The following is a 26,450-nucleotide window of genomic DNA, read 5'->3' on the forward strand; positions in this document are numbered from 1 at the left end:
ACTTTAATACTTAATTTCAATCTGATCATTTCCTAGGAAATGATAGGAAAATACTAATTTAGTGGAATATTTCTTAAAGGGAAATACTAATGAAATGGAAGATTTTTAAAAGTGTAAAATTTAGTAAAGGTAATTGTGGAAACCAAAAATGTAATATGTGTATAATGTAATGAAAAATTTTAAATAAAATACAGTCAAAAGTCGTTAATTCGGACACCCATAATCCGGAATGATCTATTATCCGGACCTCAAAGCTACAAACTTTCTGCGCATGCATCACGTTGACGCATGCGCGCAAGACCTTTACGGCTGCGAATATGCGTGTGTGCATGTGCATAACACGTTTACGCATGCGCGTTTAATGTATAACAGACGGTATACGCTACGCTAAAATTATCTAATTCAGTTAATGTTGCAGATTGCGTTGTTCCTTAATCTTCGAATTGGATCCGGCTTATTATTTTTTGCAGACTGTTAGAGCAATTTTATAAAAGTAAGCTTGAACTTTCGATTATGTCAAATAGAATTTCCGATATATATTTACTAATATGTAAAGGATCTACAAAGCGAAAGTATGTTTCGAAGTCCATTAAACAAAAACTAGAATTGCGAAATCTGTTTATCAATTTCACGCTGCTCTGCGGCGCGGGGGCGGCACGCAATGAATTGGAAGTTGATCTGTCAGTACTATCCTTATCTTCAGGGCAGATGTTTTTATTTTATTTGGCTTTTAATTCCTTACTAAATGTAGTATTTCATCTCGATGTACTCCGTCTTTGATATGATTTAAATCAAATTCCTCATCATTGTAATTTGCTTCCGATAGTGAAGAAAGTGACACAGAGGTTATTGAAAACGAAAAAATTTCGATTAACAAATTAGTCGGTATTCTCGACACAGCAATTATAGGACTTGAACAGCGGAACTTTGTAACTGAAGAAGAAATTATGTCTGTTTATAGAATTAAAGAGAAAATATTATGACATAAAACGAAGCGACTTAAACAACTTACATTGAAAGAAATGTTTAATAAAGTAAACAAATAAATATTAAGCTTTTTTTTTGTAAATTTTGATACCCTTTAGATCATAATTGTTCTTTATTTCATAAATTACGGTTTCATATTTTTAATTTTATAATTTCTGCATGCCATCTTACCAGATTTAAACTGATCCACTATAAAACTATGAAACTATAATCTAGAAAAATCGATAATCCGGAATCGCCGAAGTCCCGACGAGTCCGGATTAACGACTTTTGACTGTAATAAATATTTTACAAAAGGTCCTGACTTTTCAACGGGAGTTAGTGATAGTACATAAAACCTTATGCATTTATTTAGAATTAGATTATTAAACATGTTTTATAAATTAAACAACAAAAAATACAAAAAAATTTCGTAAATACCAAAACTTGACCAAAGATGTTTTTTATATTCATAAATTAAAACTAAACGGCCTAGAATATTTATTGTGATATCTGTAAGAATGTATATATGCGTGCATATTAAAATTTGTCATCAAAATTAAGGCAATATATCAAAAGAAAACAAATCCAGGTATGAAATACCAGGAGAGTTTTTGCATTAAAATTTAAAAAATTATTTGTTCTCATAGTAGTTTTGGGAAATTTGTGCTTTCTTAACAAAAACCCTGGCTGCCCAGAGGGTTAATGAAATAATATCCCATTTTTAGGTTATGTTACAGTGAAGTTATTTTCATGAATTTTTTTTGGAAAATATTACATTCATTTTCATTTTTTCCGTTAAGATTAACATTAACATATATTATTATTGTTAATCTCAATAGCTCCTACTGCTCTAAAATGAAAAATATTCTAATGCAGTTCCCGCTGGGATTAATGATAAAATGTATGGAATAATAATGTTATGTTTAAATATGTTTTAAATCATATATTAATATTTAACACGAGAAATTATTAGACTATAGACGTTAGAACATTAATATTTAATACATTTCTAAGTACATAGTCATAAGAACATTAATATAGGTATTAGTATATAACATTACAAATGTTCTATGTTTTATTAGTATACTAATGTATTATTTAAGCATACTAGAACTATAAGATAAACATTAAAAGAATTAAATTGCAGAGAATGTAAAGTACATAACAAATAAATGACATAAAATGAATACAGTCAAAAGTCGTTAATCCGGACTCGTCGGGACTTCGGCGATTCCGAATTATCGATTTTTCCGGATTATAGATCATCAGTTTAAATAGCGTAAGATGGCATGCAGAAATTCTAAAATTAAAAATATGAAACCGTAATTTATGAAATAAAGAACAATTATGATCTAAAGGGTATCAAAATTTACAAAAAAAAAAAAAAAAAAGCTTAATATTTATTTGTTTACTTTATTAAACATTTCTTTCAATGTAAGTTGTTTAAGTTGCTTTGTTTTATGTGATAATACTTTCTCTTTAATTCTATAAACAGACATAATTTTTTGTTCACTTACAAAGTTTCGCTGTTCAAGTCCCGTTAATTGCTGTGCCGAGAATACCGACTAACTTGTGAATCGAAATTTTTTCGTTTTCACTGACCTCTCTATCACATTCTTCATGTCTTTATCCCTTTTTTGCAGCAATTCCACTTTTTGTTTGATGGACATCGAAACATACTTTCGTTTTGTATGATCCTTTGGGAGCTCCAGAATCAAAAATTCTATTTGACATAATCGAAAGTTCAAGTTTACTTTTATAGTATTGCTCTTACAGGCTGCAAAAAATAATAAGCCGGTTCCAATTCGAAAATTAAGGAACAACGCAATCATCAACATTAACTGAAATAGATAATTAGATAATTTTAGCTTGCACCATCCGTTATACATAAAACGCGTACGCGAAAACGTATTCTGCGCTTGCGCACACGCAAATGTGCAGTCATAAGAGGTCTTACGCGCACGCGTAAACGCCTATGCGCATGTGTCAACGCGGCGCATCTGCAGAACGTTTTTAGCTTTGAGGTCCGGATTATAGATCATTCCGAATTATGGGTGTCCGAATTAACGACTTTTGACTGTAAAATGCCCATCAACCACTGATTAACCTACCTCCATGAGATAATCATCAAGCCTCACCCCCCTTGAAGTTTCATTCAACACTCCCACTAAACTAAATCGCTTCTCTGACCTTCTTCCTGATTGGTTAGGGCAACCTCTTCCCTCTCAGCTCTTCTAAGCCACGTGATCACACGTTACGAGCATTCTTATAGAAAAAATATGTGCAAAAATCTATGTAAGAATTACAGACATTTACCCTGTAACCTGTGTGCATTTCTGTAACTAAACAAGACTTTATTCTGTAAATTTCGAGTTCTTTCCTATAAAATAATACTTAAAAAAAAAAAAAAAAAAGTCTTTTTCAAGAGATGATTCAGGAAAATGGCAAATATATATGTATGCCTCACCTTTGTTAAGTCTTAAATCCACACAGGAGTAACTGTCAGCAGTGGATGAGGGAGAAGAAGGAATTGTGGGTGATGCAGGGAGACTGGCAGGAGAAGATGCAGGTGAGAGGGAACAGCGACTCTTGTTCACTGTTAAGTCCACTGGTTCCAACTGTGTAGGAGGACACTCAGCCTACAAGGAAAGATTTTTGTCTTATTGCAAGCTAGAATAAAAATACATACTACTGATAATAATGTTTTTACCATTTTTATTATTAAATCACAAAACCTGACTTAAAAAAAAAAAAAAATCCTTTTTTATGAAACCAGAAATGACCTTTAAAATCCTTGAAAAATCGTTATTTGAACTTTCTTCTTCTTTCTATTCACCGTCATCACTGTCCTCGTCATATAGAAGATGGTTTTCACTGTGTTTGATTGTAAGTCGTTTTAAAGCTCGTTTAATAATATTATTTATTTTTCAATAAACTTAAAACATTTAGGCAAGTTCTGATAATCCACACCACCCACAGGAAAGTCGTAAATTTGTTGGCAACTTTGGACAGAAACCTTTGTTTGGGAATTTTGACGTCAGTTTCAATGATGCATCCAGCACTGCCTACTTTTTCCCATTCTTCTTTGTCCAAGACATGTGTACTTTTTTGTTTTTTGTTGCACTCCCCATGTAGACAGTGATCTGTTTCCTCTTAAAAAGAGAGCACAAACTCATCATTGCACCCAATGTCCATACCCAAACCCCAGAGTCATAGCTAGGGTTTTCAGCGCCCAGGGACAACTGAAGATTTCGCGCCCCCTACTGCTTGCCAAAGATGGAAACATTTAATTCTAAAATATCGTAACATCAGTTTGGCGCCCCTTGGATTCTGCGGCCGGGGACAGATGCCCCCTTGCCCCCTTCTAGCTACGCCCCTGCCAAACCCTAAAATTAGAAGAAAGAAGTGCATGATGCTTTTCAGCGATAATGCTGTATGCATGCAAAGTTGTCAGAAATTTTGCCGAAAGCTGCATTATGTGGTCAACTGTTATTTTAAGTTGCTTAATTCCCAAAGGTGAGATCATAATCTGCAGACACACTGTAAAGACATTTTGGGGATGCCTACGAGCATACCTGTTTTGGCATATAAATACTTTTTGGCTATGTAGTGTGTTACCTCACCAATACATTTTAATGACTTTTCTGTTGGGATGCAGATAATCAGAAAGTACTAAATTTCAATAATGATTAAAATACAAAATTTTTATTATTATCACACATTAAAACATTTAATATACATATGTATAATATTAAATATAAATATATTTAATTTTATATTAGAAAAACATTGGAGTCAAAGGGTTGTGATTTTGCTTACCTCCTCTGAGTTCATAATACATGTAGTATGTAGCCTAAGCAGAGGCACATATGTGGGAAATGATGGAGATAACCTTCCAAAGTCATAAGGAACCATGAACCTATCACACTGCAAACAAAAGAATTAAAGCATGTTTAAAAAAAAAAGCCCCTTTCACTAAATAACAAATATAAATAATAAAAAAGCAAATGCTCAGATTCAATATATCAAGTATCAGAACATCAAGCAGTTGCTAGAGTCCTAGCATATTTTCTAGACGAATTGTAAAAAATACGAAATAAAATACAATTAAAAAAAGGGCGATTTCTGAAATTAGCTTTTACAATAATTAATGCACTAAAAAGAGAAAAATAATTTATCCCATTGTTTAATGGGAATACCAGATTAAATATTCTGTTTACAGAATTCATCTACAATTTTATATTGCGAATAATAAAAGCACTCATAAATTTGGAAAGATAATGGTTTATAAATTTGACAATTCAATTAAATTAATAGATTTTATTATTTAGGCGCTCCAAGCTTTTATTATTCACGATATAAAATTAAAGATGAATTCTGTAAATTGAATTATTTAATCTATTATTCTCATTAAACTATGTGATAAATTATTTTTTCCTTTCTGTGCACTAATTATCATATCAATTTTAAATAAAAACTTATTGTGTGATTTTAAATGTATTTTATTTTCAAATTTATTTTTATATTTTTATTGGAAAAAATATAAAAAAGTCATTTTGTAAACAGCGCGTATTTTCAGATGCTCCCCAGAATTAAATCGGAAGTAGATTTTATTCTGAAACAGTAAAAAGGAGAATAACGCCCAACGTGGGGCTCAAACCCATGACGCCGATATTAAGAGTCTCGTGCTCTACTAACGGATCTAGCCGGGTGGCATATAAGCATTCTCTCGGGATCGGATATACACTGACTATCAATAAGTATTTGGACACCTATGCAAATGATGATATCTGCGGTCCTAAGGTACATCACAGACTCTGCCGGTATATATCGTGTAGGAAACAGCATCGGCTTTAATCGCATGCAAGATGCTTTGCAGTTTGGAGCTCTCTGATTTCGGGAAAGGTATAATTATCGGGAATCATAAATGTGGCCGATCCTTAAGGGACATATCTAGCGATCTGAAGTACCCAAAATCGACAGTGGCCTATGTGATAAGGAAGTGGAAGGTGAGCGGTGATTGTCGAAATGTGCCCTGAGTCGGCAGACCAACGAAACTGGGAGATAGAGACCGACGAGTGCTGTCCAGAGAAATTCGGAAGAACCGCACCCAACCGATGGCCCTCATCCACGAGGAGTTTCAACAGGCATCCGGGAGTATTGTTTCAATGAATACCATCCGTAAGGAAGCACTTCTGCTTGGTTTTCATGGTCGTGCTGCTGCCCATAAGCCTTTGATCACAAAGTCCAACCGTGCTGCTCGGTTAATTTACAAAAAAAAAAAAGGTGCAAAGCACATCGAAATTGGACTGTAGATCAGTGGAAACGGGTTCTTTGGGGTGACGAATCAAGGTTCACCCTTTACCGTTCGGATGGCAGGGTCTGGGTCTGACGTCTACCTGGAGAACGTCTCCTGCCAGAATGCATTGTGCCAACAGTCAAGTTCGGCGGAGGTGGAATTATGATCTGGGGGTGTTTCTCCTGGTATGGGGTGGGACCCTTGGTTCCCATTCATGGTAAGCTCAACTCCGATGCCTACTGTACTATTTTGGATGACAATGTGCTTCCTACGTTGTGGCAGTTTTACGGGTTGCACCCCTGTTACTTTCAGGACGACAATGCCAGTTGTCCTGTTTCGACGTTAACCAAGGCTTGGTATGCTGCCAATGGAATTCATCGAATGGGCTGGCCTGCCCAGAGTCCAGACCTGAACCCTATTGAAAACCTCTGGGACGAGTTGCATCGCCGAATTCAGGGGTGCACTACTTGTGCAAAATCGGTGAAGGAACTTCTATGTCTTCTCCAAGCCAAGTGGAAGAAAATACCACTAGCTGTCATACAAAAACTTGTGGAAAGTATGCCTCGGAGGGTCCACGCTGTAATAACCTCTCGTGGAGGCTCTACCAACTATTGATTTTCAATAAAGTTAGTTTTTCTTTTCTATCACAGGTGTCCAAATACTTATTGGTAGTCAGTATAGCTTCCGATGAGATCATTTCCTCTACGCTCTCTACACCTCCATACATTTGTTTACATTTTGATAGCAGTATTAAAAGATTATACGTGCACTGAATTTTAAGATTGAAAGATTACACTTTTCACTGCATCGTAGTGCGATGAATTAAATTTAAAAACTGTAGTGAATTTTTCCTCTAGAGAGAAAAAGTATTATTTCTTCCAGTGTGCTAAATCCGTAAATGGGTATTAATATCCGATGCAGAGATTTTTAATAAATGTATTCTTAATTTAAAACCGTTCATGAAAAGGTGTGATTATTAATTTATTATTTCATGTTAATTATATATCCAGCCTCTGCAGATGTAATCTCCGAAAATATGAAACAAACTAGTTTTCGCAGATGGCAAAAATGTTCCGAGTTAACATAATACACAGTAAATTCACTATATTTGTAGTTAGTCAGGAAGAGTTAAATTTATTTTTGATGTTAGACTACTTCAATACACCAAGAGAAAATGATGTCATAAGAAAGTATGTCTAATCACAAGCACGGATTTTTTCTTTCCTATGTGTGTGACGCTGTACAGAATGCTTATATGCAGCCAGGTGACAAGACTTCCTTTTATTACAAAATACAGTCAAAAGTCGTTAATTCGGAGACCCATAATCCGGAATGATCTATAATCCGGACCTCAACGCTACAAACTTTCTGCGCATGCGCGTAAGACCTTTACGGCTGCGAATATGCGTGTGCGCAAAATACGTTTACGAATGCGCGTTTAATGTATAACGGAAGGTATAAGCTAAGCTAAAATTATCTAATTCAGTTAATGTTGCAGATTGCGTTGTTCCTTAATCTTCGAATTGGATTCGGCTTATTATTTTTTGCAGACTGTTAGAGCAATTTTATAAAAGTAAGCTTGAACTTCCGATTATGTCAAATAGAATTTCTGATATATATTTACTAATATGTAAAGAATCTACAAAGCGAAAGTATGTTTCGAAGTCCATTAAACAAAAAGTGGAATTGCTGCAAAAAATGGATAAAGGCATATCCTTTGTTTATCTAAACTTTGTTTATCTTTAACGCCGCGGCGCGCAATGAATTGGATAGATACGGATAGTGCTGACAGTTAATCTGTCAGCACTATCCGTATCTTCAGGGCAGATGTTTTTATTTTATTTGGCTTACAATTCCTTACTAATGTAGTATTTCATCTCGATGTACTCCGTCTTTGATATGATTTAAATCAAATTCCTCGTCATTATAATTCGCTTCCGATAGCGAAGAAAGTAACAGAGGTTATTGAAAACGAAAAAATTTCGATTGACAAATTAGTCGGTATTCTCGACACAGCAATTATAGGACTTTGTAAATGAACAAGAAATTATGTCTGTTTATAGAATTAAAGAGAATGTATTATCACAATGTATGTATTAAATATTAAGCGCTTTTTTTTTGTAAATTTTGATACCCTTTAGATCATAATTGTTCTTTATTTCATAAATTACGGTTTCATATTTTTAATTTTATAATTTCTGCATGCCATCTTACCAGGTTTAAACTAATGATCTATAATCCGGAAAAATCGATAATCCGGAGTCGCCGAAGTCCCGACGAGTCCGGATTAACGACTTTTGACTGTATACCTCTTTTTCTTATTCTCTCACTGTGGTTATAACTCGTGTTAGAATGTTATGTGAGCCTTGACAGGTGTTAAAAGACTGTGCGATTGGCGTATCAAAGAAAAGAACGATAATATGATCTCGTTGCACTTCAATTAAAATTCTTAACAGCTGTTCATGTTATCAGAGATGAAGTTTCAAAAGTCACAGTTAAAACAGAAGCAATAAATGGGAAGAAGTTTTGAAATAAAGGAAAATAACTGAACGTCATTCGGAGAATGAAGAAATCGCTTTGAATATTTAGTTTCGGAAATTGGATGTAACAAAAATGTTACAAACTTGAACCAGCATTTTATTTGAAAGGTAAAATGGGAGCAGGGAAAATCGTAGTTTCGTCAAGAAATGCGCCAAGAAAGCAAACTCAAAACGCTTTTTGTCCCCCCCCCCGCCTGCTTTAGACTACAACAAATTTTTTTCAAAAAATGCCGAAAATCCACTTAATTAGTATTTTTTTACCATTCTGATTTTAAAAGAGGGCGAAACGTTTATTTTATGATAAAAATTACAAAACTTCATAATCGATACATTTTTAGATGTTGAAATTTTAAAATCATAAACGTCAGTCTTAAAAATTGAAGGATATTCAAAAATTCGCCAAAATTCAGAAATTAAATTACGATTTTCATAGAAATTTCATTGAATTTTTTTTTTTTTCCCTCAAATAATAAAAGTCTGATATGCTTAGTTTGTTCGCTAAGCGAAAATATGTGCGAAAAGTCGTTTGCGCATTAAATTATTTACTCATAGTGAAAACACCTTGAACACCAAGTCCTTAAAACTTTTACACCAGATTACAAACTTTATATTATTTATTTATGAAGAACTTGCACATTAGCATGTCAGTTTTTTTAACAGAATAAATAAATTTACTGTAATAATTAGCATAAACGTAAGTTGCATGTTAGAAATAAATGAGGAGGAGCATAGTTAGAATTCCGACTGAGGCCACCGAAATGAACAGATATACACAAGATTTCCCATGTTGTTTTTCCCAATGTTGTACCAATTATACCTATCAACTGTCCATGCATATTGGGCTATCGACCCTCTAGACTCCCTTCAGAATTTCATCGACCCCATTCGGAAATCCTGATTTAAACCAAACCTATCACAAAGACCTTACGTATCTTTTACTATAAATAAACACTATTGCATTTTTTTAATGTGAAAAAAACTGTTGCAAATAAATCTGTTAAAACAGTACTTTGGGAACGCCACCCCCCGTTCATATGAAATCGTTTGCACGATAAGAGCAGCCCTTCAGGCCTTCTTCGACGACCGGAGGCTATCTGCAGTGCCACGCCCGTGATGCGAGTAATCTTCCCTCGATTATGGCAGCAGAAGTGTATCTCGTCTAATTAGAAGGAGTTAAGAACAAACGATGGGAATCAAAGCGTATCTTCCAGCCAAGTGTATTGACACTGAACGACCAGTGAATGGAACAGACATCCTTCTCTTTCTCCCTAAGGAGGGGAAACACTTAATCTTCAGGTCCTCCCTACCCTTTCTCAAGCGATTCATCTCCAAGTTCTTACAAAAGTTTCTCGAAAGAAAAATTCGACTATAGAATAGAAAACATTACTAACAGTAAATACTGAAGCTTTTACGGAAATGCAAAATGGCAATATTCAGCCCTACAGCTAAACGGGAAGCTTTTCGATGAAGATCAATTTTGAATACCATGAACCAGGAATATGACTACGAACGGAAAACTGAAAAACATGGCATTTATGCAAGTTTTTATAAAAATGAAAATGGCGATTTCTACAGTTTAATTTTTTCCATAGAACAAGCTTTTGAAAAGAGTACAATTTAAGAAGAAAAACGCTTAGCTGAAAGGAACTTAAGAAATAGAATATAATAGTAATAATAATAATAGAAAAAAGATATTACGCACAGGAAACGAAATATACAATAAAATGAAAAATTAAATTTATTTAACAGAATTAAGTGATATGCTGAAAGATTTATAGACTGGTGGTTTGGGTAAAGTTTACATGTTTTTAATATTAATTCTTTTTTTTTTAAAAAAATACATGATTTTTTTTTAAATGGTGATGCATATCAAATGGAAACATACGGGGGGGGGGTAATATTTTATAGAAAATTTTTTTAAAAAATACCGATATATATTTTTAAAAATACTTTTGATTTAATTTTCAGTTTTAGAAAATTATGACAGAAGCGCAATAGCAGATATAAAAATATGCTTAGGTTTGTTATGCATTGGACCGGACGCATACTCATAACATTAGATAAATATCAAATACAGAGAGTGGATTATATATAACTTCTGTTATGATATTTCTTAAATTATTTGTAAAGCTTGTTTTTACCTTTCCTTAGCGAATTATCACGTAAATATACAAAAGAAAATATCACGACTCTTTTTCAAACAGCTAAATATTACCTCACAAAGAGAACACATTCACAAAAGAATCAGTTTTCCCCGTATTCCTTTTAATGGTATGTATATATGGTGAATTTTAAATTGTACACATCTACTGTAACTGGTTTTTTTTTTCTTTTTTTTAAATTTTTATTTAAACAATTACGGCAAAGCCTCGAGAGCTATCTGCCTAAGGTGAGGAATGCCTTCGTGGAGGACTTTCTAAGGGAAACTGGCTCGTATACACGTTACACATGGAAAAACCACGAAAACACTCATGCAATCTACTGTAACTGGAAACTAGAATTTAAGTTCTTCAGATCCTGATAAGAAGACTAGTAGTGAGGTATCGCTTTAGCAAATCACAAATACTGAAGAAAATCAAAATAACCTTTTTATTACCATGTTTTACGAAGTAAAAGAAGTACTGTAATCACGAAAAATTACGGATTTTAGTGGAAATACCCATTTTAACTGTTCCCGAATCCATTTTCACCTTTTTTTGGTGCGACGTTTGTACGTAAAGTCAGAATAAAGGCCTCTGTTTATATGCAAGGTGTCCCGTAAATGTTGCGACAAACTTACGACACAAGGATTAAGACTTGCATAAAAGGTCGGGGAGATCAGGGGTCATTGGTAACAAAGGTAGAAGATTGGGAAAGGAAACGAGAATGAATAATTTGAAACATTTATTGGACACTAGCATCTACGCTGCCAGCCTTCGTCTGGCTTTTAAATGTACCGTAAAAATGCCTGAAGAGAACACCAAACGTTAAATTTAAAAACTGCGCAGAATTTTACTCTGCAGAAAACTTCCAAAAAAATTATTTTTTTAAATATATTACGTATAAAAAATTAACCAACTTTCCGTTGAAGGGAAAAAAAAAATCATGCACAACTTTTCAATACCTTACAAACAGTGAAATAAGCAAAATATAACTTGAAAGAAACTCAAAAAACAAAAAATTCCGAGCAGAATTTTACTCTGTAGAACAACTTTATAAAAAAAAACCAATAAAAATGTATTATATATATATAAAAATGACAATGAATTATGCCAGTCTCTTAAAAACAGTGACATAAAGAATACGATGAAAAATTGTTGCCAAACCCATATTTCTAAAAGAATGAAACTATTCAAAATGATGCCACTTCATCAAAAAATCTATCAACAACACTAATTAAGAAAAATTGTTGCCAAAATCACATTCTTAAAGATGTGAAATGTGAGAAGTGTACTCGGAAGCTTCATTTAAAAAAATTTTTTAAAGTAAAATATGATCATTTTTCCAAAATTCTTTTTGTAAAAGCAATCGCAAGGATGAAAGTTTAACGTGTCCAAAAATCAAAGAAAATAAAACTGTACATTTTTAAAAATAAACGTTTTTAGGAAAAATCCTGTTGAAAAGGTGTTACGCTCCTTTTGTAAAATAAATTCGGATTTAATCGATTTATTGAAACACGAAATTTATTTTAAGTTCGTAAAATAGCTAAGTGCCTACGTTTCATGAAGATGTGAAAATGGAGTGTGTAGAGTAAAATCTCTCTTTTCGATAGCCCATTATGTCTCAAAATGACGCGATTTCGTCCCAAAACATAAAATAAAAAAAAAATTCCAATTCGAATTTTGAAAAAATCGCATCGAGGTGCACTGGTTCTTGTCTAGATGCAACTATGTACCAAATTTCGTAGCCGTGGATCTATTAGCTTACGCGCAGCGCAAACGAAAGACACACACACAGACAGACTCTTTTATTATATGTAGAGAAAGATGAATACAAATGGTGTACGAGAGGATACAAATGGTGTACAACAGATGCTCGAAGTTTGCATCATCAGACGCCAAACATGAGCGACACAGACAGACTACTGATTGCCGGACATGTTCAAACCCATCGGGAGTTTCTTTGATTGTAGCAGCTGTGCAGGAGAGTCTTGCCACGAGATCCATTTCCGACACAACAGGATCGTGATACAATGACACTCACTCTTGATGGCTCCCCACAAAAGAAATCAAGGCTCGATAAATCCGGTGAGAGCGGGTAGCAAACAATCGATCCAATAATTCGCGGCATTAAACTTGGATGGTCAAAGGTACTACCCGATTCAGCAGTCGCCGATCAAACCCGCCCACACATTAACTTTTGTTGTGCCTGCACACACTTTTGTTGTGACGCGTGGTGCCGCACACCCTGGGGGTTTTCTTCAGCCCACAAATGCTGATTATGGTGATTGAATATGCCACCTCTATTGAATGTGGCCTCGTCCGTAAACAACACATAAGGTGGAAAATTAACATCATGGGCACTTTCTTGCAGAAACCACTGTTCATGACACACGTTCATGACAGTCATCGGGGAGCAGTAACTTTGGTGACGAAAGGCGTGGAAGAACTCGGAGTTCAAGGACACGCTGGACACTGGTACGAGACATTCTTAATTGAGAGGCAATGGCACGTATATTGGTCCTTGGATTACTCTCCACCGTATCCAACATATTTTCTTCCCTAACGACCGAGCGATTCGATCGTGGCCTGCCCTCACTTAGTCTGTCACTTCTTAACGACTCGTAGTCACACAAATTTTGATGCAGAGGTGCGAACAAACTGTGGTGTGGTTTATGTCTGTCGGGGAAGCGTTCTCGATAAATGCGTGCAGCGGCTCGTCGATTATCCTCAGCTATTCCATGCACTAAGTGCATGTCCGCAAGCTCTCCGTTCCTATTGTGTTCCATGCTCTTTGTATGGTGTCTACCACTCGAATGAGGCAATCCTTACTTTCCACTAGCACCCCCCTGGCAATCGTTCGTGTAATCATACACTTTCATCTTACAATTAAAAAAGCGTTTTAAATGACGAAAATATTCATGTTTAGACAACGTCAAATTAATGCGTGCAGCGGCTTAAGAAACGGTGCTAAAATGCGTGCAACCTGCTAAAAAGAAGAAAGAAAGAAAACAGCGAAATCAATTTTAATGTGGTCTTCGGGTCTGAGAAAGTTTTATACTCGTTATGAAAGAACAATAAGTTTGACTCCCGTACGACAAACAAAACAAAAAAAAAAAAAAAAAAAAAAAAAAAAAAAAAAAAAAAAAAGGATATTTAATTAAAAAAAATTTTGCAACTGTTGATGTCGTTTTCGAGGAATCGCTTAATTAAGTTAGAATAATTGCAGGAAGTAAATTTAAATGAAATGCAGCAAAAAATGTGCACGGCCGTACAAGGAAGTCACGTGGTGTTCACATCAGATTTTTTATTTAGTTTTAAATGGAACAGAAAGGGCACAGCATGTGCTACAACCAACTTCCGCTACATAGCAGGTATTTAAATTAACACAACAGAAAGTTAAATTTCAAGTGAAGAAAACGTTGTCGGAGAATTTACATAAAATAGAGTAGCTGGCTCAGAATTTTACTGACTCAAAATTAGCTGACTGAGAATTTTACCGGCGCGTATTTTAAAGTATCGGCTAGCAAAAGGCTAAAGCCGAAATATAATTTTAAGCAGCGCTGGTGACAAGTGTTTTAATAACCGCAAGATGCGGCTGCCAGAAGCTCTAAAAATTCAAAACTCCTCAGCTTAAAAACCGTAACTTATTTACATTCCGGCGAGGACTATGAAAAAAGTTATGGTACAGGGTCAAATCATAATAATTAAATTAATTAAAGTAAAATACCAAACAAAATACAGTAAGCTCTCTAAAGTTATGTCATAGGTGTATTTGTAAATCTAAGATTTATTTTTAGTTATTGGTTTAACATTAAATAAATATTTACTATTTATGTTCATTAACATATAAATCGCTATATTTAATAAATATAAATGTGGCCCCGTTTCTATTGAATTCACTCCACTCACACAAAGTTTAAATTAAACACTTTTAGAATTTTTCGCCAGCCGCCCAGACGGTATAGTGGTTAAAGGAACCTACTGCGATACCAAAGGGCCCAGGTTGGAATCCCGGAAAAGGTACGGATGTTAGTAAATGTGTCTGTGCGGCATGGAGGCACTCTAAATATGCGGCGAGCCAGAAGTCTTCTCGAGAGGTTGTTGGTTGAGGAAGAGGGGTGCGAGACCCTCGGCCTCGTCCTCCCGGGTACTCTCCTTTAAAATTAGGGGCAAAAATGAGCGAAGTCACTCTGTCACCTGTATGGTGCTTTGTCAAAGACAAGCACAATCTTGTTCTCCTTGCCACGGTGGGCTTGTCATTGTCAGACAAATGAGATAAGTCTCACTTCAGGAGGGCAACGGATAAGTCCCTATGAGTGTAGAACAGTGGTTCTGAACTTTTTTTTTTCTTTTCCTCCCCACGCACCCCTTTCATTGGTGCTAGAAAATTATTTCCCACCCTCCTTTCCCAAACTCAGAAAATACATATACACATTTAATTAAATTTAGATAACTTTTTAAAATATTTTAAAAATAAACAGGAAAACGCATAGGAAATGTTAATAAATACCAAAATTTGAATAAAAGTAGTTTTTTACATTTTTTCCACAGAAAGTTCACTTTGCGGAACGCAATATTGCTGTATGCGCTATGTGTTAATTACATAACCCCCCCACCGCGTTCGACAAAGGAGTTATTTTATTACGTAATAAGTGAGGAAAAAGTAAAAAAATTATTCATGCCCTGACTGAGACTTCTCCCACAGATCTTCCAATGGCTTGTTGGATCTGTTAACCATTTATCCCTCCAAATTAGAAGGCGAATGAGGAAAGGCACGACACCCATTCGACTAATTCAGGTGATGAAAGTTATCGTGTATTATATTTTAGTTCAGGCCCCACTGTAGACCATTAGGTGTTTCGAGTGCGACAAACGTTAAAGGAGGGGAGGGGAGAGGAGAAGAAAGGAAACTGTGCCCTAAAAAACCGGGATTCAAATTATGAGTCTGAGAACATAATGGCAGAGCATAGATAAATACCTTCTCGGAAATAAGCGAAACCTATTGAATTCACTCATTCCGTAAGCCAGCTGCAGAGAGAAAAAAAAATCTTGGCAAATTCTTCAACTCGAAATCGAAGCTATTGGAGACGAAACTACCCCAAAACCCCATAGGGACTTTCTCCGCAGTGAATCTTCCAAGTAAACCTCTGAAGCATAACCAGAGTGAAGAAGATCCTCTCCGAGTTCCGCTGCAGAAGGGAAACAACAGGAATGGAAGTTCACCCTTTTTCCGTTCCCACGTCCTCTAGTGAGGCGCTTCACGCCACGCCACGCCCCTGTGCCGCCCGAGACCTGATTGCGCAACGCTCCTTCGCCCACGCCACTGGAGCATTGACGAAAAACAAACGCCATCTGAGTGTGACTCCCAAATCTGGATGACCCGACACAGAAGGCAGCAGACGAACGACCGAGCGCTCCTTCCCCCCCTCGTCAAGCATGCACTGACTCGGGGCGGAAACTCCCAAAAAGACCGAAAGGGAACGTCTCTCGGCCTGGAGAAGAATCCATCCTGCAGCCTGAAGAGTTCATCCTGCTAACGACACACGCAGCGTCTAATTACAGAGTTGCACGCATCCTTTGACAATAGAATTTGAGAAGCCTATCATTAGTTAGGGCACACATACCCAGGTTCGGAATGTGTATGTCTGCAAAATCAAAGACAGGGATCACTCACTAAAATTACCAAACTGCTCAGGTTGATTCGCTTGCACACATCTGTCTTAAAATTCATAAAAACCTCAAAGTAGACGATTTGTACTCCATATTTACTGTAACCAGAGCTGGGCAAATACTTTTAACCGCCGGCAAAAAAAAAAAAGGGGCGGTTACCCAGTGGTGAAGTTCTAGAAGGGTGGACGGGGCGCTCTGCCCTGGGCAGCACGTTTTTGAAGGTGGCATTTTCAGAGTGAATCATTATTTTATACGGGTTATTAATGAGGATCCTCGAGGCACGGAAAGAATAACGAGATTCTTAATTCATATCCAACTAAATTGAGGGAAAAATTATATTTTTTCTCGAGTGAAAGTATTCTAAGAAATCCCCGGAGATTTCAATAGCTACATACCCTGGCCATACCTTTTTTATTCCAACGAAACGTTCGAATGAAAATAATGAATAACAACTAAATTATAACCACGCCGATATTATTAAGGAAGATTTTTTCGTTAAAAGATAAATTTCAAAAGCTTTATTTCCTTTACTATTAGGGAAAAAAGAAATAGGAACGCGGAAGGGCAGTCCTTGGAAGTTTATTGAAATATACAACCTTCAGCATAAAGTTCCGAATATTGTAATACTAATGCAAACTTTCTTCACCATTGCTGTAAACACTGCTACTTGTGAGAAAAGTTTGTAGGTTCAATAGGATTTTTAGGAAGCAGAAGACGTGAAAAATGAGCAATGCCATCGCCGGGACCCGAACCTGGACCTCTCGAATACGTGCCGAGTGTGCTAACCGTTGCACCACGAAGGCATGCTAGAAGGAGGGAGAAAATAATTTATAATTTCTCTAAATAATAATTATTTGAGAAGGTATTTAAGAAATACAAATGCTTACTTTGCATTTGAAAGAAGTGTTTAAAAACTATAAACGATATTATGCGTTTAAGAAACCTTTTTATACTGTCTACTTCATAGCAATCAAATGGACCTCTACGATATCATCAATAGTTTTGGAAAAAGAAAAACGAGCAAAATAAAAATATAATTTTAAAATGTTGGAATTAAAATTTTTCTTAGAAAACAAACATAAATTAAAGTTATTCCCCTGTATGTCATTCTGAGATTTTTTTTTTTTTAGTTACTGTTTACATATCAAGGTGGGCAGCAAATTCAGGAACCCTCATGAGTGGGCGTTTTCGTGGTTTTCCCCCTGTATAATGTATATACGAGTCAATATATATATATATATATATATATATATATATGCAGTTTAAGTGTCAGGATTTTTTTAAACTTTTTTCGTTATTGTATTTTTGGAAGGTTTAATTTAATTTTCACATTACTAAGAAAGGGGGATGAATATTAATGCAGTATGACAGCAGTTGTATTTTTAATGCGCAATAATTATTTTTTATGCTCAAGATTTTTTGCGGCGGAAGCGATGTATCTCTCTCTCGAGGGAGAACATGGTTATATTTTAGAATTAAAAATACATAGAATAAATATGTCACCTTTGACTATATGACATTGAACCTTTCTTCAGAATTTTTTTATTTTAAAATTCTTATTAGAATTTATTTTGGTTTGAGCTGGTTGGATAAAAGAAGAGCCCTTTCGAAACACCAACATCTGACCTAGCAGCAAGAGGACCAACAACGGATCACAAATCACTATAAACGAAAAAAAAATCGCTCATATGTTCTTTAAAAAAAATAAAGCGCAAAGATTTTTCTTATCGCCTGCTTAGCTACAGGTCAAACAACCTGCATCGTCACACATCAACATGTTCTTTACACTCTCCGCCATTATCACAAAAGAACGTATATGGTATGGATGATTAACAAGCGATAATGGTATTTATCGAAGCCAACGGTGACCACAGATAAAAAGAAAATTTTGTGCTTCCCTTGTGGCTATCAACTTTTCCAAATTTAGAGTTATGAAGGAGAAGCTTTAAATAAATAATAATAAAAAAAATTCTGTTAACATAAATACTTTTTTTACAATGCCTAAATTCGATAACCAATCCAAACCAAAGCACAGTACTTAAAATTAGGTAAAAGGGCAACCTCAGGCTGGCGTAAATTTCGAATAAAAATCTTATCGATTTGGAGGAGGATCAGATATAGATCCTTCATTTTCAGGGACAAAACTAATCCAAACTGAGACAGAACAGGCAGACAGCCCTCGTATGCTTTGCCTAGATCAAATAATCTAATCCAAGGCGAATACAGTAGGCATATAGCCCTCGTGTGCTTTGCCTAAATCTAATCCAAACCCTGATACAGTAGGCAGATAGTCCTCGTATACTTTGCCTAAATCAAATAACCTAATCCAAGCCGGATACAGTAGGCAGATAGCCCTCGTGTGCTTTGCCTAAATCTAATCCAAACCATGATACAGTAGGCAGATAGTCCTCGTATGCTTTGCCTAAATCAAATAACCTAATCCAAGCCGGATACTAGTAGGCAGATAGCCCTCGTGTGCTTTGCCTAAATCAAATAACCTAATCCAAGCCGGATACAGTAGGCAGATAGCCATCATGTGCTTTGTTTAAATAAAATAATCTAACCCTAACCCTGATACAGTAGGCAGATAGCCCTCGTGTGCTTTGCATAAATCAAATACTCTAATCCAAAACCGGATACAGTAGTCAAATAGCCCTTGTGTGCTTTGCCTAAATCAAATTATTTAATCCAAACCAGATAGAGTAGGTAGATAGCCCTCGTGTGCTTTGCTTATATCAAATAATCTAAAACAAATCCAGATAGCCGTCGTGTGCTTCGCCTACATCAAATAATCTAATTCAAAGTCATAGCAGATAGCCCTCGTGTGCTTAGCCTAAATCTAATCCAAACCCAGACACAGTAGGCAAATAGCCCTCGTGTGCTTTGTTTAAATCAAATAATCTAATCGAACTCAGATAAAATAGGCAGATAGCTCTCGTGTGTTTTTTCTAAATCTAATCCAAACGCAGACACAGAACACAGACCGCACTCGTGCTCTTTGCTTAAATCAAATAATCTAATCCAAATCCAGACAGCCCTCGCGTGCTTCTCCTTCATCAAATAATCTAATCCAAACCCAGATATAGTAGGCAGATAACCCTCGCGTGCTTTTCCTAAATCTAATCCATACCCGGATACAGCAGGCACATAGCTCTCGTGTGTTTTGCCTAAATCAAATAATTTAATCTAAAACCCAGATCCAGTAAGTAGATGGCGGCGCTCGTGCACATTGCTTAAATAATGCAATCCAAACCGAGATATAGTAGTAGGCAAAGTTGGCCACGTATGGCGTTGCCTAAAGCAAGTAATTTAATCCAAACCCAGATACAGACTTCGCCGTTTTAATTTAAATCAAAATCACGATAAAAGAGTAATCACTCGGGCAGTAATTTTACAGCGAGAAAAATTGGCGAAATTCGAAGGGCAGTCACAGGATAAATCATAAAATTTGGTGACAAATCCGAGCCGTACGATTTGGACTAATGATTTTACGAAAATTATGCAGCCTGAAATAACACTATTTTAGAAAAATTTCGAATCAAAAAATTTGCCTGAAATTCAAAAAAATATGTTAATTAGATATAAAGCAGTAATGCAGATAATTATCATATAACTAAATTAGCATTTCTTTTTATTAAGCAAATTTTTAAACTAATGCTGACATTTAGAAAACTGTCAAGTTCTAGTAGTGGCCAAGCGACTAAAGCTGTGGAGCAGTGAAAGTTCGCTACAGGTATTTCCATGGTTTTCACTAAGCACTTCGTTTTCAGAAAAAGAACCCGGAGAAGCATCAAAATTATTTAAATATAAGAAATAGCCTAATAATGGCAGATACGATTTAACGAAGGAAAAACATCTGATATTCGCGGATTTGTTTCATGCACGCGAAAACTCCGAAAATTTCCTAAAATTCGTAAAAATAATCGCAGAAAATTGCACGATATTCTAACTATAAAAAGTGATAAAAATTTTACACCACTAATTTTTTTTTAATGAAACAACTACGACCTTTCATTTTATTAATTTTCCGTTATCTGAGACAGTATCGGTCTACTTTATTTCAGATAATAACGGTTGTAACTCAAGAAGATGAGTTGTAGTGTTAAGATTAAGAAATGATTTGTTGTATCCGCCACAGTCAAGGCTACCAAAACAAGGGAGAAAAAAGTTTATACATCAATCCTCCCCCTAAAAAAAGAGAAAGAGAGAGAGAGGATTAGGGGAAGGAAAGAAACAGTCTAGCATCTCAGAGAAAAGTTTATCATTAAAACGGTTGAACAATTTATTCCCTTTTTTTTTTTCTTTTGTTTTTAAATATTTAAGCGCAAAAAGTTTTAAAAATATGGAAAATCATATAAATGTTTAGCCTTTTTTTTAAAAATAACATTATATATGTAAGATAAAAATGTATGAATTAGAATTATAATATAACTATAAACATTAATTCTTCCTCTCTATTCTAAAATCGTAATAACTTATCTTAATATCCTTCCCTATGAATAGAACACTATGCGTGAATATTTTTTGAAGCACTTGCAAAACACCACAGCAGAAGAATGATCTGTTATTTTTTAAACACTGAAAAAACAAACTTGATGATTCACTTCTTTCACATCATCTTGGATTTATCACAAAACGATTATTTGAAGAGCTGAAATTCAAAAAAATTGCCTGAAATTCAAAAAAACTAAATCTTCCATTGAGGTTTCAGGCTGCAGGAAACTATCCTGCCGACTTAATTGTCATAATAAAAGCAAAAGGAAATGACGGAACACTGTAGATGCGTGATTAGACCCATATTGAAGAAGAATTTTGATTGCGTAGTAAAGAACTTGGCAGTCGAGGCAGTTTTAATTCCATTTTTATTTCCATTTCCATTTTATTCCATTCCATTTTTATTATATTGTGCTGACTAACGCCAGACAAGTGAGCATAAGCAACAACAGCATATATGTATGTTTGTTGCAGCCGATTGCAACGGAAAAGGGAAATGCACAACTAGATGTTTTGCAATCCCATATACAAAATTTTAACGTTGTACGACCACTAGTTTTTGGCTTAGTTATACTTACCTACGTACAGACGTCACGAAAAAAATGTCTCCTGAATCCATTTTACAATCCGTTTTCGGAAAAAGAGACTTTTATTCTATCCGTATTCACAGGAACAAAAACATCGTTTAAATGGATTCGAGAGCAGTCAAAATGGATATTTATGTTGAAATACCATACTCGAAATCTTTTGCGATTACAATACTTCCTCTGCTTCATACAAGCAAGTTAAAAACAAAATTCAACTCAAAAAGAAAAAAGATTTATATTTCTGGCATTGTTTAAAAAAAAAAAAAATGAAAGGATTTAGACATTAAAACGATCGCTCACGAAAGATCTCTTTTAAAACTTAACATGGTTTATCAGTAGGGATTATCGACATAAATGGTTGACTAAAATCGAAACCAAGCAATTTGGTATACTTGACGATATTTCTCTGTCACGAGAACAGCGACGTATTTCAGGAGTTTTATTTCGGTTACTGCTCAGAAAAAAAGAAACAGGAACGTGGAAGAGAAGTTCTTTTAAATTGTAGCACTTTAGGTTAAAATAACCTACCTAAATTAAAGGTACGTTAATTAATAATTTAAGTTTGTTGTTTGACTTCCAAATGAATGTGGCACTTTATTCAAAAATACAATCTGCAGAACCAAGTTCCAAATAATGTAATACTACTGCCAACTTTCCTCACCATTGCTGTAAGCTCTACTATTTGTAAGAAAAGATAGCTAAACGAAAATCATTTAGGATGGTATTAAAAAATTCGTTTATTTTGCATTTAAGAAATATTTCTATACTACCTTTTTTACAGCAATCAAGTAGACCTCTACAATATCATCGATTGTTTGAGGATGGGAAAGAGGGAGAAGAAGAAGAAGAAGAAAAGAAAAATGATAATATAATTTTGAAATGTTAGGAAGTTAAGTTTTATCAAAAATAAACACAGAATGTAGCTTCATTTCGCTACATGTCATTTCGACTTTTTTTAGTTATTTGTTTGTATATCAAGAGGGGTGGCGAATTCGGGGATCGTCCCGGGCGACAAAGCACTAGCTAAACCACTGCTTTAGTTTAAACGATTTATTTCATAATATTTTGATCCTATTAACTGAAAGCTGATCCCGATAAGCGATGCATTTTCCACGCTTTCGTATACAAACGGCCAGAATTTAGGAAATTCGATAACACTATCGGAATGACAACCGCAATCACATTAACCGACGTCTACTGCCTTTCGAGGAATTATTACCCAAATTATCATACATCGATTTTTTTAGCGTTCAACACAGATAAACTAATATCAACGGGGAAAAAAAAAAAAAAAAAAAAAAAAACATTCTACGCAACGCATTTATTTATTAAGCCGTCATCTCCGATATATCTACTTGCAGTTACGCGGAGATCTATCATTTTATGACAATTTAATCATGTTTTCTGCAGATACTGTAACATTCCAATATCTACGCCACAGGAAAGGGGGAGCACGGAGATAGGAAGAATCTTCCCCATGACGGCATGAACTTTCAGAGCGTGAGAGGAGGAGAAATCGTGCTGTAGTTGATGTCGATGATGAGTCCAGGGTCGAATCGCCCACATACATTTTGAGGTGTAACGTGCCAAAGTTGAATCCCTTCCTCTACTGCAGTGGTCTCAAACTGACAGACAACGAAGCAATTTTATGCAGCATGTGTTTTCGCTTCAATTGAGTATTTGTTACATATTCGTTCTACGAGTTCGTGGATTTGGAGTGATTGATGACAACACTTGATGAAGAATCAAAACACAGTTTATTCGTCAGTATTACACAGTCCAAAGACACGTTAACAGCCGTCGAAAAACTACGACAAACACGCCTTCAGGCTATAACGGTGAAGACCGCTTCAAGGCAAAACACTAGACTACAGCTCCCGACTCGGTTCGGTCGTTCTTGAGCTAACCTCTGAACTCAAAACACCATTACGAAATTCAACATACTACAGATAATCTCCTACAAGCAGGGTGTATATAGCTGTTAACCTGCCTTCAGGAATATTCTCGAGAAAACCGGTAAGAATTCGTTCTAGAATGTCCTCGCTCCATCTATAGCATATCGCCAATTTTGTCGTCAAATATCGATAAATGGGCGATTTCGTGTCAAATCGTTAACCTGCCTTCAGGAATATTCTCGAGAAAACCGGTAAGAATTCGTTCTAGAATGTCCTCGCTCCATCTATAGCATATCGCCAATTCTGTCGCCAAATATCGATAAACGGGCGATTTCGTGTCAAATCTGGCACTCTGGTTTTCCTTGCCACTTTCTGGCAACCCTAAATTCGCTCTGTGGTGAAGCTATCTTACCACAGCTGGGCATTTCGACACAATATTATAAATCTTATTCAGAAATTTGAAGATATACATTTGGTTAGCTTTTATTTGTATTTAGAAAAATAAATAAGCTCAGTTACAAATCTTTGCACTGAGAATAATGACTTTACAGAGGAATACATTTATATCTAAACAGCATTTTTCGTAATTAGTTTATTTATTTCTTTATTGCAAAGGCACTTGATTCTACATCACTGGCTTCCATGCATCAAGGATGCACGAGACTGAAGCATGAGGGAGAAAGGATTATAAAAAGACAAAACAGTAATTAACCTCATTACAATAACAATAACTATATCGAAACTGGAAAGCATAAAAAAAAATTTAGTCGCTGGGTGTCAACTGCCTCAACTCTAGCCCGCCAATATCGACTCTACAGGTTTTCTTCCATTGACGAGAACCATTTTAGCAAAAGAGCATCTCAAAATTCTGGTTGCACATACTTCTTATTCTTAATTATTTTTTTATTCAATTAATAAAATGAAGTGAATAAGAAGTGGGGGGGATTCACGATTCGTAATTAGTAAGACTACTGAAAATTATTAAATTATTATTAGATTAAAAAATATTATTAGTCAAAATTATTATTAATAGAAAATTAATTAAACTTAAAAAAAAAACAGACTGCCCTATGAATATCTACAAATCGTTTTAAAAATAAGTTCCTCGTAATTTTGCTCCAAGGTTACAAACTTTATCGAAATCAAAACGCCACGAGTTAAGGTAGCAGAAAGCTGTAGCAAGAAATAAAAGAAGTTTATAATTATTTACATGCAATTATTATATGTATTTTAATTTATGTGAAGTAAAAATGGAATAAATGAGAAAAAGAGACTCGGTTGTCTTTATTTATCCTCTACTTTCGTCTGTCCTGGAAAGTTCTCTTTGAAAACTTCGAAAGGTTTCATAATTTATTTATTTAATAGCTAAATTAAAGTAAGTTATTTAACGATTAATTAAACATATTAGAATTATTTGAAGTGAATATCAGTCTTAAGTATTAATATTTAGCCGTCAGTATGCTTTTATTATAAAAGCTGTTAACCAACAAAAATTTCTTGGAGATCTTATAGCAAACTTCAGATTTCTGACAGAAAATAAATTTTAACTTTTTTTCCTTCGCGTTATTATTATTGTTGCCATTTCTGCATGCTTTAGTAAGTATTTAGTATGCCAAACTGATCGATAATTAGTAAGTATTTAGTATGCCAAATTTATCGATAATATATTATATATATATATATATTATATTACGCTAAAAAAGGCGTTTTTTTTTTTTTTTTTTGACGTTTTGTGTGTTACCTTTTATTTACTAAATATCATATCCTTCGCACTTAAACCACATAAAATTCGATTCAACAGCAATATCACAAAATACTTAAAAACAGCGTACCTTTAGAATTTCCGAAAATTTCGCTCTCGCGCGGTTGAGATACAAATGCCCCCCCTCCCGTTCAGTGTTGTCACTGCTCGCTTTGAAATCGTTGAGTTTGTTAATAAAAAATTCCATAAAGTTTTACAAAATTTGAAATAGACAAAAAAAAAAAAAAAAAAAAAAAAAAAAATTCAAAATTGGGGATTGCAAGTGCCCACGCTCGGTTGAAGGACTACGTTATTCAAAATTTTATGGCTGTAGATACCGTTGTTTTTTCACATTTATGCAGATTCTTCATAATTTAGTTTCTTTAACTATAATACATGACGATAATATTTGGTGCAACAGTTTAAAAAGTGAATCAACGCAAAATGGCGTTTTGAGACAAATATCTCTTTGGGTATAACGTTCCTTTGAGCTAAAAAAAATTTATCTCGCTCGTCAGCTGTTTTCAGCTGGACAAGGATGAACCAAGCGATTTTAAGCAGCAAGAAATAAAACTACTTCAGGTGGAAAAGTTATAGCCATGGGAAAAGAGAAAAAGGATGGTATGAAATAGAAGTGTTGTCAAACTCACCTGATTCTACTTTTAAATCAGAGTTACGCGTCAAGAATGGCGCACTAAACAGGATTTGAAGCATTCTTCTTCGGCATCCAATTAGCATAATTTTCCTATTAACACTCTGGGTACGCACCCCAGATATTCACGGGACAGCGGCGTAGCAAGAGCCCGTTTTTGCGGGCGGAATTTTTAGCGTGAAGAATGATTTTATATGGGTTTCTCACGCTGATCGTCGAGGAGGTGAAGAATAATGAAATTCAGAATTGCCATATGCGATTAAATTGAGAATATTACAGGAGCCCACCAGCATCCGAGCGGTAAAATCCTTGAACACTGGTAGTTCGGTCCGAGGTTCGAAACCACGAACGGGCTGGCTGCACGGTCGTTTTCGTGTTTTTTTATGTGTAACTGGTATACAAGGCAGTTTCTTTTCGAAAGTCCTGCACGAAGGCATACCTCCCCTTAGAGAGAGAGACTCG

At 35.2% G+C, this 26,450-nt stretch overlaps 1 protein-coding gene across 3 annotated transcripts in view; it reads right to left on the reverse strand.

The window, feature by feature from the left end:
- The window catches only part of LOC118204059 (uncharacterized), a 126,509-nt gene that overhangs the window by 18,991 nt on the left and 81,068 nt on the right, over positions 1-26,450 (reverse strand). For all 3 annotated transcript variants that reach the window (XM_035376382.2, XM_085810384.1, XM_085810385.1), the window contains exons 2-3: positions 4,789-4,896; positions 3,437-3,608 (exon numbers count right to left, since the gene is read on the reverse strand). In XM_035376382.2, the coding sequence (XP_035232273.1) occupies positions 3,437-3,608; positions 4,789-4,884 (268 nt within the window). In that variant the 5' untranslated portion in view covers positions 4,885-4,896. The remainder of the gene's footprint in view (positions 1-3,436; positions 3,609-4,788; positions 4,897-26,450) is intronic.

This window comes from Stegodyphus dumicola, chromosome 2 (genome assembly GCF_044657685.1).
Source record: "Stegodyphus dumicola isolate Sdum_Otavi_A_Nest chromosome 2, ASM4465768v1".
NCBI lineage: Eukaryota > Metazoa > Arthropoda > Arachnida > Araneae > Eresidae > Stegodyphus > Stegodyphus dumicola.